The sequence below is a fragment of the Blastomyces dermatitidis genome, assembly GCF_000003525.1.
Source record: "Blastomyces dermatitidis ER-3 genomic scaffold supercont1.4, whole genome shotgun sequence".
In the NCBI taxonomy this organism is placed as follows: domain Eukaryota; kingdom Fungi; phylum Ascomycota; class Eurotiomycetes; order Onygenales; family Ajellomycetaceae; genus Blastomyces; species Blastomyces dermatitidis.
Window position 1 is genome coordinate 735,210 of NW_025544777.1, and position 19,752 is coordinate 754,961.

A 19,752-nucleotide genomic window follows, 5' to 3' on the forward strand; every position below is an offset into this window, starting at 1 on the left:
TATTAATTTTAAATATCTCTTCTCTCTAATCACTTCAGGAATTTTACACTTGTGTAGTCTCATTAAACTTCTAAAAACTCTTTAAGAGAAAATAGAAGAAGAGTGCTACAGAGTCTATAAGATACTGACTCATCACTGTGAGATCATCTCTAAAAAACTCTTTAAAAAAAATGAGAAGTCTTAAGCAGCATTTCTTGTTCAATGTCTCTGATGTATAACAGAATAATCTTTATTAACTGTCTTATAGCTTGTAATCTCTTTCTCAGTATTTTTCAAATACTTAAGTGATTCTCATGAATTCTCTGACAATGAATAATCTTCTTATTTAACAAGATATTGAAGCTTACTGTAATATGTTCACTTGTTCAATATTTTCTTCACAAGATATTTAATATCACTCTTAATTTCTATATCATTCAGTCAAGACAGCTTCACTCTGAGATATTGCTTATAGAGCTTTAAATAGAAAATGTGAAAAACAGAATGAATTGATTTCAATTCTGTAAGTAATTTCAACTTATATATCTGCTTACTCATCACTCTTGTTACTGAGAAAGATTCTAGTTATCACTCACTGAGCTTTTTATACAGTCTTATTATCTTGATATTCTTTGCTGAAAGTAGCACTTGATTCTCTATTAAGAACTTCATCAGAAGATGTTTTTAATTATAGTATTTTATCTATCACTTCTAAACACAGTGAATGCTTTTCACCACCTTCTTATAAATTTTATTCAAAAGTTTCAATCTCACTTTTACTTCTGACACTGAGAGATACTTCATTTTCTGTATCTGTCTGATATTCTGACTGTCTATTCTCTTCTTTGAAATGTTGTCTGCAACATCACTGAGTAATGAAGAATTATATTTATAATAAGTATAGAAAGAAGATATCTTTAAGATTGTATTCTTTGTATTGTTATATATGAATTCAGTAGTTAGAAGATGTTTAAGTCAATCATTCTGATAATATAAATAGAACACTCAAAGATGCTGTTCTAGTATTTAATTCTGATATTCAGTCTGATCATCAGTCTGTGAATGAAATGTGATACTGAGAAGACATCTTATTATAAGATGATAGTAAAAAGCTGATCAGTATTTACTGATGAAGAGAGATTCTTGATCTGTTATTAATGATTTCAGAGCACTGTGATCACAAATAATGATATTTAAAAACAGATCAGTCAATTCAGAGACTTTAATCTTTTTATAAGTAGAAATATATCTGATCATCTTTGTGAAGTAATTAACAATGATCAAAATTGAGTCATATTCTTTGACTCTTGTTGACTTCAGTAGATTAACTATGAAATCTATTGATAGATTCTGTTATAAGCTCTTTGAAACAGACAGTGATATCAACTCACTGTATTACTTATACTATGAGATCTTTATTCTTTGACAGATATTATAAGTTTCAACATACTCTTTGACATCTGTCTGAAGCTTGTCTCAAATATATTTATGTTTTAGAAGCTTCTCAGTCTTCTCTAACCTGAAGTGCTCTGTATGAGAATTATTATAATGAATTCTCAATAACTTCTGATGCACTGCTCTGCTATGAGAGATGAAGACTGAATCATTCAGCAGTAGAAGTTCATATTCTTCTAGTTATCAGTGACTTAGTTTCTTAGCAACATCATTCTGCTCAGAGTCTGTCTCTTTCAAGTTTAAATCAGATTCTTTCTTCTTCAACTTTTAAATTTAAGCTGTAGTAGAGATGTTTCTCTTCTGTAACTTATTAATGAATTTCAAAAGTAGTCAGATTAAAAGATTGTAGACTGTTTCATTCTTTGCTAATTCAATAATTATAAGATGTGATATGAGAAGCTCATGATCTTCAGTGTCAGTTTCCTGCAGAGATCTGAATTCTCTTTCATCTTCTATACTGGGTCACACAGCTGTCTCTTCAGTGCTGTTTCTGAGTTTTAGAGAATCTCAATCCTCTGTAGCCAGCTTCTTCTGCAGTGATAACAGAGATTCTTTTGTAGAATTCTTCTCTGCATCAATGATATTATAATCAGACTGTCTAGACAGTGTGTCAGTGAGATTAAGCCGATCTGAATGATATCAGATATAGAAATCATACTCTGAAAGCAGCTCTGTTCATCTGACTTGATATTCTATCAAGCTCTTTGTTATTAAGAAGTAATGCAGATTTACATGATCAGTGAGAACTTACACTGAGTACTTACTACTCTGAAGATAATATTATCAGATCTTAAAGAATTCAACAATTACTAATATCTTCTGATCATAGATATCATATCTTCTCTGTATGAGTGATAACTTCTTGAAGAAGAAGATCACTGATCTTTATTCACAGTGTCTTATAGACTCTGTGAAAAAGTCTTCTCTCACAGACAATTCATTATCTATTTTCTCAGAGATAATTATCTTCTGATTCTTTCAATATTGAAAGGTCTTCAGTGTCAACTGTGAAAAGATTTCACAGACTTCATTCTTGAATGTATCAGTCTCACACTGACTGAGTAAGTTAAGATTAAAATGATTCAGTATTGTGATATCTGTGAAAGCTTGTTTCAATTCTGCAAACACCTGCATGATGTCTTGAGTGAGAATAAATGATCTCATTTTTCTGTCTTTCACACTTTTCTTCAACAGATCTGTAAGAGAAACAGTAATCTGTGAATATATATAGATGAATTGTCTATAGAAATTTGCAAATTCTAGAAACACCTGCACCTCGCGGTACATCCATGATGCTGGCCAGTTCTCAATGATGAAGACTTAGCTCCTGTTCATTAAAATGTCATTCATCTCAATAATATAATCTAAGAAATCAATCTTCTGCATGTAGAATGAGCATTTTTCAGTGTTTGTATAGAGTTGATGCTATCTCAAGTGACTTAACACTTCTTAAATATGAATATCATGTTCTTTCTCTGATTTTGAGAAGATTAAAATGTTGTTCAGATATACTATGCAGGAGATGTTGACAAGGCCCTGCAGTGTCTCATTTATATAGATCTGAAAGATGACTGAAGTGTTACAAAGATTAAAAGATAAAACAAGATATTCAAAATTGCTGTACTTAGTATGAAAAGCTGTTTTTCAAATGTTGTCTTTATTAACACTGATTCTATAATAGACATTCTGTATATTAATCTTTGAGAATATCTTTACTTCAGATAATTGATTGATCATCTCATTAATTAACAGTAATAAATAGTAATTCTTAACTGTCATCTTATTAAGGCCTCTGTAGTCTATATATAGATGTAGTCTATCATTCTTCTTAAGCATAAAGAGTATAGATGTCTCTGCTGAACTCTTTGATAAATGTATTCAGTTCTTTGATTGCACTTCTTCAAGATATTTATACAGAACATTCAACTTCTTTACAGACAAGTTGTAAAGAGATCTGTACAGTGCTATTGCACTGTCTTCAAGATAAATCTTATATTGTATCTTGATATCAGAAAACTTCACTGCTTCTCTTTCTGAAAAGATATTCTTAAAATCTGTAAAGAGATGTTGTATATATCTGTCTTCAATGATAAATACTGCTGCTAATCTTACAGTGAGAGTGATAGCTTCTTTATCTGTTTTCAAGTCTCAATTATCTGCTATGCAGTATATTTACTCAATCTTTTTCTCAAGATTCTTCTGATGAAACTCTTCAGATTTCTCTATTACTGTCTCTTCATCAGTGAGATGATATTGTTATATCTAAATAACTCAGTTAATAAGAGAATTGTTTTCTCTCAATTATAAAAGATCTAGAATGATGTTCTCATCTATAATATTAACTGTGTGAAGAAGCAGACTGCTCTTCTTGAAGATTTCTTCTGAGTCTGTGATCACACACTTCACTTAAATTATGTTAAAATAATGACATTTTATTTCATCAGTAAATTTTACATGATCTGACAGATCTATCTTCTTTCAACTCTTTATCAAAGAAAAGAAATAGAATATGAAGTTAGTATCTATCTCAGAGTTGAGTAGATATCTCACTAATATCTCTCTATTTGAGATATACATTGTGATTGTAATATAAACTTGAAGATGTGAGAATTATCAATTCTTTTCTTTCTCTTCTTTATCTTCTATGAATATATTTGTCAGAAGAGAAGTTAACTTTGAGAAGATATTTTCTTAATTTCTTTTCTTCTTTGACTTCTTATAATCATTGATATAGTGATTATCAGCTCTACAGTTGAAATAGAGATCTTTATTAAATCTTTTTTAATATTTCTTTACAGTGAGTGAAGAATCAGAATACTTGAAATTCTTCTTTACTTTCTTCACACTGAAGCTATCACAGTACTATTTAGATTCTGTTATTAATTACTTAGAAGAGATTTTATTAATCTTTTTCTTAGAGAATTGATTATTCAAATAGATCTGAGAAGTCAGATTAACAAGCTCAGTGTGATTGATTAATAAACTCTGATATTATAATATCATTATCTGCATCTTATAAGTCAGCTTTATAAGATAAAGCTGTGTTTTTAATTGATTCAAATCATCAGTCAATTTCTTCTAATATTCTTCAAATCTTATATTGAAATTGAAAGAATTCTTATTATTTTATTAATATAATGAGTTGAATCACTGCACTGCTGTGAAGCTGCAGTTACAGTGATCTTTGATTTAATTCAGTAGAAAGTTCTTGAATTCTTCTCAAGTTATAATAGTATTGATATACTCAAGCTCTCTCTTCTTAATAACTCAAGTAATTGCAGAGATATCTTCAAGAAGATTGACAGCATATATTACTTATATCTCATGAGTATTATACTGGCTCAGATTAAGGTGAAATTTCTGTTCAAGAATACAGATAAAGCTGTGAAATTCAGATAAGATGTTTTTCTTATATCTCAGTAAATCTCTGATCTTAATCTCTCTATCTTCATAATAGATGTAGATGTGTAGAGACTGCAGTGATGACAGAGTGATTGAAGAGCTCATGTTAAAATACACAGTGATTTCAGAAATCTCAGATTTCTGCTGAAATAGAGATGTATACACTCTAGGAAATGATGTAGTGTTTCTCTCAGAGAGTGAGATTGAGTCAGTCTCAGCATAGATGTGTGAGATCATATCAGTCTGTTAGAGCTTAACTGATTTAAATGTGTAATCAGGTTGAGTAATTTGAATTGTAATATAATAGAATTGAAGTGATGACTAGTTGATAATATTATATAGAGATAGTTGTTTAAGAAGCTGTATGAGTGAGCTTGACTATCTTGCTTGAATAGTGAGCTTGTAGACTACAGAGTTATTGCAAGGATATCACAGATATGATACTTAGTATACTAAGAAGATTGTATGAGACACATAGTAACTCTTATGTATATTATTTCTGTAGAAGAAAAAGATGAATTGCTGACTTCTTTAATGAGAAGCCAGCATCTAGCTATTCTATATAGACAATGAGTGGACACTCTTCTCTCATTTCATGAGTGAGAATAGCTGAAGTGATACCTCAGCAGTGCCTTATTACCAAGAAAGAGTAATCTGCTGACCTTGTATAGAAGCAGGGTTCTCATACTCATCAATCGGATCTTTCTATGATATATTCAAATGATGTCATAGAGCGGTTGGAAACCGGTTCAGATGAGATGAAATCATCCGCATGAAAGCAATGGGCCGTGTGAAACCGCAATGAGGCCTTGGCGCGGCCGGGAGCGTGACAAATACTCAGTTTCTGATATGATGAAAATAGAGTCTCTCTGTGAGATCTGTTTTTATCAGAAGTTAGAGAATCTTATATTTCTTAAGATTATCTTCACATGTCTTATTCATGAAATTAATGAAGAAAATCATTGATTTCAGTATTCTGTTCTTGATATTATTATTATTATTATTATTATTATTCTTCAATTATAAATGTATACAGTCAGAGACTATGACATCTACCTGAGAACTTTTAGTTCTCAGGGTTTTTCCTATATCTGTAAAGTTAACTATTATACATTCATCAATTTCAGATATGCAAAATCAGAAAATTTTAGCTCAGAATATAAAAACTGTTTACAAATTGCAGTGTTTTAACATCATCTCATACTTTGAAATCATTTGACAATATTATGACAAAGGAAAAGAGAACACAGTCTTAAAGATAGACACATTAAATAGATAGATAGAAAGAAATTGAAAGAAAAAGATAAAATAAAGAAAGACTGTAACAAAACAAATTATTAAAAGATAGTATATAGCTGTTTTAACAGACTATATCTGGTTGATTTTCTCCTCTTCATATTCAGATAATTCTGAATTTAGTCATTTTCTTGTAGCTGCTTGAGTTTCTGATAGAAAGTCTATTAAGTATTTAATTCCTGTCTCAGTTGAGAATAGAAATCTTATATTTAATTGATTTAGATCATACTTCTCTTTCAATCTGACTCTGAGACTATTATATAATGCACAGTGCATTACAATATACTCAGAATTCTCATTTGTATTACAGAATGAGCATTCTATTCAGTCAAATCTATCATCAAATCTTTGTATATAAGATTTGAAATAGTCATGTTCTAGTTTCAGCTGTATTATAGATGAGAATATTTTCTTTTTACATTTAATTGAACAAGATTTCCACTTGAGCTTTGTTTCAAATCTTGAATAATGTATACTCTTCTTTTGTTTCTGCCAGCTTTCATTTCACTTGTGTAAACAAGATTCTTTTATTTTTCTCCTTATAAAAGATCAGAACATAATTTTTTGAATAGATCTACTTAATTCTGCACTCTTTTTTACAGCTGAATCAGCCAATCTTGATATTATTCAAGTAGCAGCAGAGTTTACTCTAATCATACTTTTTAAGTGTATATTTTCTAATTATTCACATTTATATAGATATATACTGATTATTTGTTAGATAATATTAAGAGAATAACTTATTACAGTTATATTACTTTCACTATAAGAGATACACAGTTAGTAATAAATATTATAAAAACTCCGAGAAGTAAGTATTTTAAGAGTGCTATAGCTTTGTAATCTTAATTTTTTTTTATTTTTCTTTTGTATTTTTTTATTTTTATTTTTTATTTTTTTATTTTTCTTTTATTTTTTTTTCTTTCTCTTTCTTTCTCTTTTTTTCTTTCTCTTCTTTTTTTCTTGCTCTTTTTTTTATTATGATTTTTTCTTGTTATTTTATTTTTTGTTTTTTTATTATTTTTTATATTTTATATTTTTTTTTAATTAAAATGATATTAATTATAATCTGTATTTAGAAAAGTAATAATATTTAATAACACTCTCTGTTAAATTTTTAATAAATGAGTACTATGTTATAATATTATGTAAGTGAGGAAATGATTTCATAGTCTTATTTAATACTATTTTCAATAATGAGATCAGAATGAAAATGTAACTAAGAATTTAAATATATTCTTTATTTAAGACTAGATTTCTATTTGAAAAGTGAATCTGAGATCTTTAATATTTGAAATAATATAATTTGAGATTAATGTACTGAATACAAATCATGATTAGAAGTAATACTTTTAAATATTATAATAACTATAAAGTTTAATTCTGATCTCAGACACAGTTACACAGTCAGTCTAAAAGTAACTATATATCAGATCTTAAAATGAAACTATAACTTGAAAAAAATAAGAAAGTAATCTTATTTAATCTCATTTAGTTTTATTCTTGATATAAAGTTACTATTTTTAGACATTTTAAGGTTTTTTTTAGACTATTTTTAATTTTTTAAAAAGTAACACTTTTTAGTAACACTTAAATGAGATTTAAAGTCATTTAAAGCAATAAAAATAATTTAAATTAAGAAGTGAAAATCATGATTTCATTTGAAAAATATGATAAGAGTAGACAGTAAGTTTCACTGAGACAGTATAAGACTACTATTTAATATTAAAACTGTGTAATGAGATCAGTTGAATTGATAATAAAACTATCAAAAAATCTGGTTCTGATTTCAGACTAGACTGGCCGGCGGGACCATGAATTTCACATTTGGTCCCATTTGGTCTGGTCTCATACATTTCTTGGCGTGAGTCCCACCAGGACCAAGCCTCAAAAAAATCTGAAAATGGACCATTTCTGAGAGAAATGGCGTGAAAAATGACCAGATTTAATTCAAGAACAGTGAAATGAGAGTAATTTTCCAGGATAAACTGTGAAAGATGATCATTCTTTCAAAATCAGAATGGGACTGGGACTGAAGATCAAAATCAGTCCCATTCAGTTCATTCAGTGATTGCTTATATAATCAGAATTTGGTAATGATTATTGGTAATGCTCATGAAACAACTAAATACATTCTTGTGCAAGTTTATTCTCCACTTTCTCATGAAAACTACACTTCTCTGATATACTGTGATCAGAGGTATTAAACTGTCTGATAATTCCATGTTTTATAATCATGAGTTTCTTGATTGTTTCTCCTTGTAATTGTCCCTGGTGATAGTGACAAATATCTTGACTTGAGTTGAACTTTTGCTTCATTCCCACCCCTGCCAATGAAATTGTCAGAATATCATGCGCCATCAGTGTAACAGTTGGATATGTACTCTCAACAATTTTCCATAACTCTAGAATTGATTTGGCGTGTAAATTTGTCAGATCATCTTGAAGATAGCAGTCAAATTCAGTTTTACAAGCATGTAGTTTTGCCTGATTTTCAGTTGCAATCAATGTATGTAAGTCCTGTTTCAAAGTTAGTATTATAGTCCTATGTGATATGGAGTGTTATCAAAGATCATTACTTACTAGGGAATTGTATTCCACTGTCTCCACATCTTGAACATCTGCTTGTTCAAATCTCTGATAGTTGGCATTGTAGTAGTCTCAGGCTAATTTGACATATGAGTCTTATTCCTCCTCTGTTCAATCTTGAGAAGTGTAGATGTTAACTCAACAGGAGGGATCTAGTAGAGCTGCTACAGTATAGTACTCTGCAAAAGGTTGTTCCATTTTGCTGTAGTAATATGCCAGTTTATCCCTTGCAGCAACAATAGCCTGTGCTATAGCATCATCCCAGACTGAATTTCTTTTTGAGTGATTCAACTGCTTCTCAAGATAAGTAAATAAACTGTTATACACTCACCAGGCTGACTGCAGCATTGATGTACAAGTGATTGAGACTGTCTTTGTTGTCTTATAAAACTGAAACAGTAAATCAATCACATATTTCAACTGAGTCCACTCCATATCAGAAAGTTTCAATATCTGGATCTTTTCCTGATCAGAGTGTTGCACTCAATGATCAATCGCCTGATGCAATTGAAGAGCCTGAACAGTCATCTCATATGTTGAACTCCACTGTGTTCTAACATTCTGTATCATATTCAGTGGTGTGACTGATTTGTTTGTTTGTTGAATATCATGGAATCATTGTTGTTGTTTAGAAGAGATACAAATCACATTAGCAATGTTTTGAATCTATGATATTTAAATTATTAGCCAATCTATTCAAAATTAACAGTAGCATTATCAAAAAGCGTTATCAAAAAGCAATATCAAAAAGTGTTATCAAAAAACATTATCTTTTGCAAAGTGGATGCAAAAGTTACTTGAGTAACCACTTCCACCTCATTCTCATCCCAAGAACCAGCCATCTCATTATTCTTCACCTCAATGTTAAGATTCTTTACCAGTGTTTGCACCACAAGTTGAACCACATGAGCAATGCAGGGAATATGACCTTGTTTATCATTCCAGGAATGCAAAGCCAATTTTTGCTCCAAGCTCTTCACCATAGTGTAGTTATTCGCAGCATTGTCAGTTGTAATTGTAAGAAGACTGGGACTAATATTTCAATAGTCATTTTTAATCACAGTCATTAATACCTCTGTCATATAATCCCCAGTATGACTACTGATCAATGATTCAAATCCAATTAATGTCTCTTGATAAGTTCAGTTCTCATCAATGTAATAACATGTAACTTCCATAAATGCAAGATTGTTTGTACTAGTCCATGCATTCACTGTGAGAGACACTCTTTGATGATTCTTCAACTCTGATCCTAGATGTTGCATATTGACTTTGTAGTGTGTCTTGAGGTTGGACTGAAGACAGGATTGATGTGAAATATGAAGATTTGAATTAAGCATTTGAAGAAGTGTTCAGAATTCGGGGTTTTCAATTGATTGAAGAGAAAGATTCAGAGATATACACATGCGAAGTAATTGTTCACAGAAGTTATCAGATGAGAGTTGTGAAATCAGAGTACTGATACAGGGTTGTTTTTGCATGATTTTCTTCAAATTAGAAAGTTAGCATTATCAAAAATCATTACCTGGTAGAGCAACTTACCAGCTCAGTAGTAATTTTCTGATTATTTTCCTTTTATTGTCTGCATCCTGATGACTTCAGATGTTGAGAAATTCCTCCAGGGTCATGACCAGTTCATGATGAATGTTTCTGAATGAAGTTGCAGTGATTACAGCAAAGAGATGACTCTTCAGTAATCTGCAATGCAACCTGTTGATAATTATTCCATAGTTCATCTCAATATTTGTGTTGAGTTTTTCATAAATTTCATGACCTGAAATCAGATGTGAAGAATAAAGTGATCATTCATCATGATTGAAAGAGAGCATTCTGTGTTGAATTGTAAACAATGTAGACTTTGTGATTCACAGTGATTTCTTGAAGAGTTTGTGGATCTTCAATAGAAGTAAAAGAAGTGAAAGAAGTGAATTCAGAAGACATGATAATAATTTGAGAAAGATGATAATTTATTTTCAATAACTGATCACTGATGTGTGTAAGAAGAATTAATATAAGAGAAAATAATCTTGTTTCTTAGCTTAGTTATAATTTTAGTACTAACTCAGATTGAATATCATTGATGTATAAAAGTAAACAAACAATCTTGATTAATCTCTGTCATATTTCTTGAAATATATTAATATTGTGAAAGAGAGCATTATCAAATTACATTATCAGATGATATCATTAAAAATATATTAATATTGTGAATATCAATGTTGAAAAAATGTTGATACTTATACATTATAGTGATTTGTGAATCATGATAGTTAAATATATATATATATATATATCATTCCTGACTTGATTACAACTTGTACAATAATTTTTGAAAACTCAAAATCAATTTTAATTATTAATAATTAAAAACTTAAACTTACAACTAACTAATATAAAAAGAAAAAAATCTACTTCTTCTCTTCCTTATTCTTCTTATTATTCTCTACAATTCACTTCTCATTCTTCTTCTCCTTCTCCTTCTTCTTCTTCTCCTCCTTCTCATCTGAGGTGATAATCACCTCAAAATCTCTCTTCACTGCCTTCTCAGAGAAGGGTTCCTGCTACTCCCTCTCAGCCAGATCAACCTGCACTTCAAAATCTCACATTTCCTGGTCTGCTGCCTCAGGTTCCACCCCAGCAGCAAGCAGATTGACATGCTCAGAGAGCAGGGCTGCCTCCTCAATGTTCTGGATCATGGAGCACATTTGAGACCTGAACAAGGCCTCAATCCCCTCCTCCTCTGCCAGCTTCTGCTAATCAATTAGAGAACAGAAGTGTTATCAAAAATTGTTATCTCTCAATAAAAAACTTACCAGTTTTGACTTCTTTATCTCTCACTTTAATACCTTCTCAATCTCCTTCTGCTGCTGCTTATTTACAGCAACACTCTTCTTCTCTCTCTCTCTCTTCATCTTGGTCTCAAATCATTCTCAGGACTTCTCCTGATCTCATCACTGCTGCATGAGGCTCTTCACTGTCTTCTTTTTCAATCTCTCACAGGCAGCACCATCTGCATTATTCCTATACTTAGTTCAGTCTAAATCTATCAGAAGTGTTACTTAAAATTGTTATCATTCTGCTTCCTTGCAGAGCCTCTTCAAGGCATCATAACATGTCTTGCAATCTGTCTCCCCGTGCTTGAATGCCTCCTTCTTCTCTCCCTTCAATCTGTGACAGCGCTCACGCGCCTTGGTGGTCCGCAGGACCGCAGAATATTTGAAGAGAGATGACATGATTGGTTTTAATGAGCATTGAAGAGGGGGTGAAGGCAGGTAATGATATGATGGTGATGATGATGATGATGATGATGATGATGATGATGGTAATGATGATGATGATGATGATGATGATGATGATGATGATGATAATGATGATGATGATGATGATGATGATGATAATGATGATGATGATGATGATGATGAAAGAGAAAGTGCATTGAAATATATTATTGACTTATCAAACATAAAGAGACAAAGAAACTATTAACAGCTTTCAGAGATGTACAGAAACAGCTACAGTGTTGCATAGCAACATTATCTTTATTCAATGCATGCACTATTGGTATTCTTTGTATGCATTTATCATATAATCTATATCAGGGATACATGCAGAAAACAGATCTTTGTTGCTAGGAAGAATGGTTACAGTGATTCTCTGTTTTCATATTATAAAGATAAGTTATTCTCATTTCTTTCTTCTCTCTTTTCTCTTCTTCTTCAACTCATCACTAAGTCCAAGCTGGTATGAAAACTATTAAAACACTCATAGAAATTCTTAAATTGAAGAGTATAAACTAATCAAATTTTAAATGCAGATGAATCAAATTAATTCAACAATACTAATTATTCATCCCCCCCTCAATAAAACAACAGTCATGTCTTCCCTTCCCCTCCCCTCCAAATGAAACATGGCTCGCGAAAAGCGAGTACCACGCCAGGCCATAATGGCCAACACAGCCCCAGCACGCAGGGCTGTATATGCACAGCGTGTGCTGGACTGGGAGACTGCCTGGGTTGCAAACCAATGGCAGCATTTCAGGGAGAGCCGTGCAGCGTGAGAAAGCCGCAACCCTCAGCCACATGTGCAGAGGGTGGATCACTGCAGTAAGTGCATGTGCATTGCATGGAAGTAATGCTTTTTGATAACACTCAGTCTCTGATATCATGAAAATAGAGTCTCTCCATGAGATCCGTTTTTACCAGAAGTTGAGGGATCTTATATTTCTCAAGACCACCTTCACGCGCCTTGTCCGTGAAATCAATGAGAGGAATCATCAATTTCAGTGTTCTGTCCTTGATGTCATTCAAGTGGCAGCAGAGTCCACCCTGGCCACACTTTTTAAGTGTATATTTTCTAATTATTCACATTTATACAGATATATACTGATTATTTATTAGATGATGTTAAGACAATGACTCATCACGGCCGTGTTACTCTCACTGTGAGAAATACACAGTTGATGATGAACATTGTGAAGACTCTGAGAAGTGAGTATTTTGAGAGTACTGCAGCCCTGTGATCTTGATTTTTTTCATTTTTATTTTTTGTTTTTTTCTTTTTCTTTTCTTTTTTTTTTTTTTAATGTGATTTTTTCTTATGTTTGTTTTGTTTTTTGTTTTTTGTTTTTTTTTGTATTTTATGTTTTTTTCATAATTAAAATTATATGAATTATGATCTGTGTTCAGAAAAGTAATGATATTTGGTAACACTCTCTGTTGAATTTTCAACAAATGAGCACTATGTTATGATATTATATAAGTGAGAAGTGATTTCATAGTCTCATTTAATGCCATTCTCAATAATGAAATCAGAATGAAAATGTGACTAAGAATTCAAACATATTCTTTATCTGAGACTAGATTTTTATTTGAAAAGTGAATCTGAGACCTTTAATATTTGAAATAATGTGATTTGGGATCAATGTGATGAACACAAATCATGATCAGGAGTAATGCTTTTAGGCAACGTGACAACTGTAAAGTTTGGTCCTGGTCCCAGACACGGTCACACGGTCAGTCTATTTCAGACACAGTCACACAGTCAGTCTAGTTAATTCAGAAGAATTTAGATAGAAGTATCTGTAATTTTTAATAGAAAATAATACTGATAAATAAGATAGTTTTTAGAATTAGTAATTATATAGATTGAATTCAGTGATATTATTAATATAATAATTGATTTTTTCAGTTTACACCTTATTTACAGTGATTTCATCATTCAACTATGATTTACAGCTCAGCGACCGTGTCGCCGATTGAAATGGTGGAACAACCATAATCCGGTCGTGTAATAACCCTACGTTCTTCCCGTATGGGATAGGATAGATTATTACACACAACAACAACGTTATCCTCCAAGAAAGCGTCTGATCACATGACTCGTTTTCAGCGTCTGGCTGTGGAGAAGTGACACATCTCACAGACCTCTGAAATACGAGCCTCATCCTACCTGGATATCAGATAGATCTATATAAGAGCTGTCTGTCCAGGTGATCGGTCTTACCGCCCATTCATTCTGTTCGTTATCAAGTTTCCGTCACAATGGCCGCCACCACCAACGTCTTAGTCGACCATTCGCCCAATAACCCCACCAAAGCTCAAACCCGCGAGAACGCAGCCAATCTGATACTGATCGATAACTATGATTCCTTCACATGGAACGTGTATCAGTACCTCGTTCTAGAGGGAGCAAATGTGACGGTATTTAGAAACGACGAGATTACACTGGACGAGCTCATTGCAAAGAACCCCAGCCAGTTGGTTATCAGTCCCGGCCCAGGCCACCCTGATACAGACGCTGGCATAAGTCAAGATGCAATCCAACATTTTAGCGGGAAGATACCCATTTTTGGCGTTTGTATGGGACATCAATGCATGATATCTAGCTTTGGTGGGAAAGTTGATGTGACGGGGGAGATCCTTCACGGAAAAACTTCTTCCTTAAACCATGATTCGAAGGGTGTCTATGCCACCCTCCCACCATCCCTAGCCGTTACGCGCTACCATTCACTGGCAGGATTGCAGCTAACCATTCCTGACTGCCTCGAAGTCACTTCGTGGACTGAGTTTGAAAAGGATAGTGGCCGCAAAATTATAATGGGGGTTAGGCACAAAGAGTATACTGTGGAAGGTGTTCAGTTTCACCCAGAGAGTATTTTGTCGGAACATGGGCGGACTATGTTTAGGAACTTTCTGAATCTTCGTGGCGGTACCTGGAAAGAAAACGGCGGCCTTGTTTCTCAGCCAGGTGAGGCAGCAGCAGCCCTGAGCAACGGAGTAAAACCTACAAAGAAGGAGTCGATTTTGGATAAGATTTACGCATATCGCGAAATTTCAGTTAGTAAGCAAATGGCGATTCCTTCCCAAAGACCAGAAGACTTGCAAGCCGCATACGACCTTGGGATATCTCCGACCCAAATATCATTTCCAGACCGGCTGAGACAGACATCGTTTTCGTTGTCACTGATGGCAGAGATAAAGAGGGCATCCCCATCAAAGGGTCTCATTTCGTCATCTACTTGTGCTCCAATTCAAGCTCGGAAATATGCCATGTCTGGAGCAAGTGTTATATCGGTTCTTACTGAACCGGAATGGTTTAAAGGAGGCATTGAGGATCTACGGGCCGTTCGCCAGAGCCTTGAGGGCCTCCCAAACAGACCGGCTGTACTACGAAAGGAATTTATTTTCAATGAGTACCAAATTTTGGAGGCTCGATTGGCTGGTGCAGATACTATCTTACTTATTGTCAAGATGCTCGACACCGAGCTACTCCGGCGGCTTTACCAATATTCTCAACAACTGGGCATGGAACCTCTCGTCGAGGTAAATACGGCCGAAGAAATGAAGATCGCAGTTAGCCTCGGCTCTCAGGTTATCGGTGTCAATAACCGTGATCTGAAAAGCTTTGAAGTCGACTTGGGTACCACGAGTCGGTTAATGGATCTAGTGCCGGATTCAACAATTGTATGTGCCTTAAGCGGAATATCCGGCCCAGACGATGTCAAAGCTTATAGCACAGAGGGCGTAAAGGCAATCCTCGTCGGGGAGGCATTGATGCGTGCCGAGGACACAAACCTCTTTGTCTCCCAGCTGCTAGGTGGCGGGAACCCTCTTCCTACGTCGATTCCTAAACGGCCCCTACTTGTGAAAATATGCGGAACCCGCACACCTGAGGCCGCGCGCACAGCGATTGCATCCGGCGCTGATCTAATTGGCATAATAATGGCGAAGGGGCGCACTAGAACGGTCTCGGATGATACTGCTCTGGAGATATCTAAAGTGGTTAAATCAACGCCTCGTCCAGCATCCACGGTAAGTGGAATACAGGAATGCATCAACGATACTTCCTCTGTCGACTATTTTGACTATTCGTCCCAAATACTCTGCCATCCTCGCCGTGCATTGCTGGTGGGCGTGTTTTTGAATCAACCGCTATCGTATATTATTTCCCAACAACAAAAGCTTGAGCTTGACGTCGTTCAACTCCACGGGTCGGAGCCGATAGAGTGGGCGAGCCTAATACCTGTTCCAGTAATAAAGAAATTTTCTCCCAACGAGCCAGGGTTATCACGACATGCCTACCATACACTTCCCCTCTTAGATTCTGGTGCTGGCGGCTCGGGTGAGAAACTCGACATTTCGTGTGTACAGGACTCCATTAAGAAAAGTGACAGCCTTCGGGTGATACTTGCTGGTGGATTGGACCCCTTGAATGTTGCCGACACGCTTCAGCAGCTAGGTCGATATGGAGACCGCGTGGTGGGCGTTGATGTTAGCAGCGGAGTTGAGTCAGACGGATCACAGGACCTGGAAAAGATAAGGGCTTTTGTGAAAGCTGCTAAAGCTTTCAGGACTTGATGATATGAGACTGATCATTTTATATATTGAACTTCATGTCCTTAATATAAAAAACAGAATAAAAATTCAGTTACACAGCTCCCAGCCCTGTGACCTGTGCTTCATTGCCGATTTTTATATTGTTTAGAGATCCCTCTCAACCAGCCTTGACCTTTTATGGTTTCACTCTTCATACCAGTTAACCGTATCATACAATTAACGTTTTTATAATCTTCATCTTATGACCATTTTAGCAGCATTCGGACCTTGGCCTCTTCAACTCACTTCATCGGAATCGCGCGCCTTTCTCTTCAAAAACTTTTCACTTCAACCTCAGCGCACGCCCGTTACCGAACTTCTTCCCCCCTTTCCCCACATATACTTTGGCGTTGAGACAGGAAATTGCAATCTTGAGGAAACCCCCGCCATATCCAAATAAAAGACGCTATTCCCGGTCTGCTTGGCTTCTCACAAGACATGGGGAAGACTTTCCGCAAGCAACACATCAGCCTGGCTGGTGATTTCGGGCCAATCTCCGAGAAGATCAAGCAGTGGGTTGAGGCCAACGGTGGTGATTTCTCAAAACACCCTGAGAAAGGTGCAACAACTCATCTTATCACGACCAAGGATGCGTTCCGGAAGCGCGATGCAACGGGTATATAACCATATACCTCCTTGGTTTCCCTAGCTTTCTTCGTTGTGTATTTTATTCTACTTCTTCTTCTCTAAACAAAACTAGCGGTGTGGCGAATTATTCACCTGGTGAATTTCAACTTTCACAGTCCAACAGGCTCGCAAAATCAAGGGCCTTAAAATTGTGAAGCTGGAATGGCTTGAGGATTCCCTTCTGTCCAAAACCAGGCGACCCAAACGTGAGAATGAATATCTGTGGTACCAAACACGAGGCACCTGCAAGAGGGATACAGGAAAGCGCAAGAATGCCTCCAAGAATATTGATGGCGTAGGCTCCAGTATGTTGCTTCACTTACTGAAATCGTGCAACGACAATTCCCGCTATCAAGGTACTAAATAAATGAAACATGGCAACAGACTGCTTGAAAAAGCAACGGCGTAACCATGGTCCGGGAAATGAGGTTGGTCAGTGCAGCTCTTTGTAGACCCGGTAGACACTCGTTTCATACTCTGCTCACTGGTGATTAATAGACGACCATCATATATTTACCGATTCTGAAGGATTTTGTGCGCCCTCTGGAAGACGTCAGGTTCAAAGAAAAACATACCCTTCAAGTATGAATGAAAAAACACTGGGTTCGAATTGCTAGCAATTCTCTCTTGTCTCCGTATCCGATTTTCATATCTCCCACTAAACATACAATACAGCTCTACGAATCTGATTCAAGCCCTCATGCCTATGTAGCGTTGGTGAAATACACTCGGGTTGGAAGGGCTGGATCGGCGTTTCTTGCGCCGACTGGAAGTACATGGGAGTTCGCATTCGGAGCCTTCACCAAGTTTTTCAAGGCCAAATGTGGGAAACGATGGGAGGAAAGGATGGACGACACCGAGCCTCTACCGCGAAAAGACGGAGAAGGATGCGTCCTACCCCCGAGCGAGAACTGGTTGAGGTTTGAACCACAAACAGGGATACCGGCAGGCACTGCAAATCGAGTAGTTCCACTGCTTCGGCAGAGCAAAGACAGACGAAGGAAGTGGAATCATGAGAACTGAAGTGTAGTCAAGGAGCAGCCTCATACTGCGCTGCCGTAAATGGGACTGCAGCATATTTTTGATATATTGTGGCAGGCGTATTGCTTGCGAAAACAGAATTTTCCCAGCCCCCTCTGAAAATTAGTAGCAAAACACCACAAAAAAATCAAAATATCCATGTTGCTGTAGAATCATTCAATTATCATCCAATACACATCTTTTTCGTTCAATTATCATTCAAATACACGTCTTTCTTACCTTTATCATCAATATGCCATCTCAACTTAGTGATTTCACCACGGTTCTTTGTATTTTCTATATTTTTTAATATTTTGATATAATTTTAATATCTGTATTTTCTTTCATATAATTAATATTTAATCTGTATTTAACATCATACAACAACTCATTATAAGTTTTACTTGTATATAAGTATAATAAAATAATAATAATAATAATAATAATAATAATAATAATAATAATAATAATAATAATAATAATAATAATAATAATAATAATAATAATTTATAAAAATTAGTGAAAAATCAACTTGTAAATATTTTTTTTAATGAAAATAATTTCATAAAAAGTAAATCATTATATGAAATTATTAATTTTTACAAGAATAATTAAAAGTTAACTGAAACTTTTTTAAATAAAAAATATGAAATAAATTAGTATAATAGTCAGAGAAAAATCTATAAATTATATAAAAATTTCACAGAATAAAAAACTGAGTAATAGACTTTTTTCTTTTTATAGTAATTATTAGACTGACTGCTGAGACTATGAATTTTACATTTAGTTTTATTTGATCTGATCTCATACATTTCTTGACATGAATTCTGCTGAGACTGACTATCAAAAAAACAGATAAAGTGACTATATATCAGATCTTAAAATGAAATCATAACTTGAAAAAAATGAGAAAGTAATCTCATTTAATCTCATTTAGTCTCATTCTTGATATAAAGTTACTATTTTTAGACATTTTAAGGTTTTTTTAGACTATTTTTAATTTTTTAAAAAATAATACTTTTTAATAACACTCAAATGAGATTTAAAGTCATTTAAAGCAATAAAAATAATTTAAATTGAGAAGTGAAAATCATGATCTCATTTGAAAAATGTAATAAGAGTAGATAGTAAGTCTCACTGAAACAGTATGAGACTACTATCTAATGTTAAAACCATGTAATGAGAGTAGTTGAATTAGTAATGAGACTATCAAAAAATCTGATTCTGATCTCAGACACAGTCACACAGTCAGTCTTAGACTGGCCGCTGAAATCATGAATTTCACATTTGATCTCATTTGATCTGGTCTCATACATTTCTTGACATGAATCCCGCTGGGACTGGCTATCAAAAAAACATGTAAAGTGACTATATATCAGATCTTAAAATGGAACCATGACTTGAAAAAAATGAGAAAGTGATTTCATTTGATTCTATTTGATTTCATTCTTGGCATAAAGTTACTATTTTTAGACATTTTAAGGTTTTTTTTACACTATTTTTAATTTTT

At 34.2% G+C, this 19,752-nt stretch overlaps 4 protein-coding genes across 4 annotated transcripts; 3 read left to right on the forward strand and 1 right to left on the reverse strand.

Annotated features, from left to right (window-relative positions):
* Nucleotides 1–11,321: 11,321 nt before the first annotated feature.
* On the reverse strand, nt 11,322–11,633 carry BDCG_16818 (uncharacterized protein; the record flags this gene model as incomplete). The annotated part of the gene is made up of 2 exons (XM_045426014.1): nt 11,322–11,474; nt 11,568–11,633. The coding sequence occupies 2 exons, from the start codon at nt 11,631–11,633 to the stop codon at nt 11,322–11,324; spliced, it is 219 nt and encodes a 72-aa protein (XP_045280685.1).
* A 995-nt stretch (nt 11,634–12,628) lies between these two features.
* On the forward strand, nt 12,629–12,778 carry BDCG_16819 (uncharacterized protein; the record flags this gene model as incomplete). Its single annotated transcript, XM_045426015.1, has 1 exon — nt 12,629–12,778. The coding sequence occupies one exon, from the start codon at nt 12,629–12,631 to the stop codon at nt 12,776–12,778; it is 150 nt and encodes a 49-aa protein (XP_045280686.1).
* Nucleotides 12,779–14,261: 1,483 nt separating this feature from the next.
* Nucleotides 14,262–16,577, forward strand: BDCG_03928 (anthranilate synthase component 2; the record flags this gene model as incomplete). The annotated part of the gene is made up of 1 exon (XM_045419595.1): nt 14,262–16,577. One exon carries the CDS (start codon nt 14,262–14,264, stop codon nt 16,575–16,577), a length of 2,316 nt encoding a protein of 771 aa, XP_045275859.1.
* A 456-nt stretch (nt 16,578–17,033) lies between these two features.
* On the forward strand, nt 17,034–18,245 carry BDCG_03929 (BRCT domain-containing protein; the record flags this gene model as incomplete). Its single annotated transcript, XM_045419596.1, has 5 exons — nt 17,034–17,211; nt 17,339–17,527; nt 17,607–17,650; nt 17,721–17,804; nt 17,898–18,245. The coding sequence occupies 5 exons, from the start codon at nt 17,034–17,036 to the stop codon at nt 18,243–18,245; spliced, it is 843 nt and encodes a 280-aa protein (XP_045275860.1).
* Nucleotides 18,246–19,752: the final 1,507 nt, after the last annotated feature.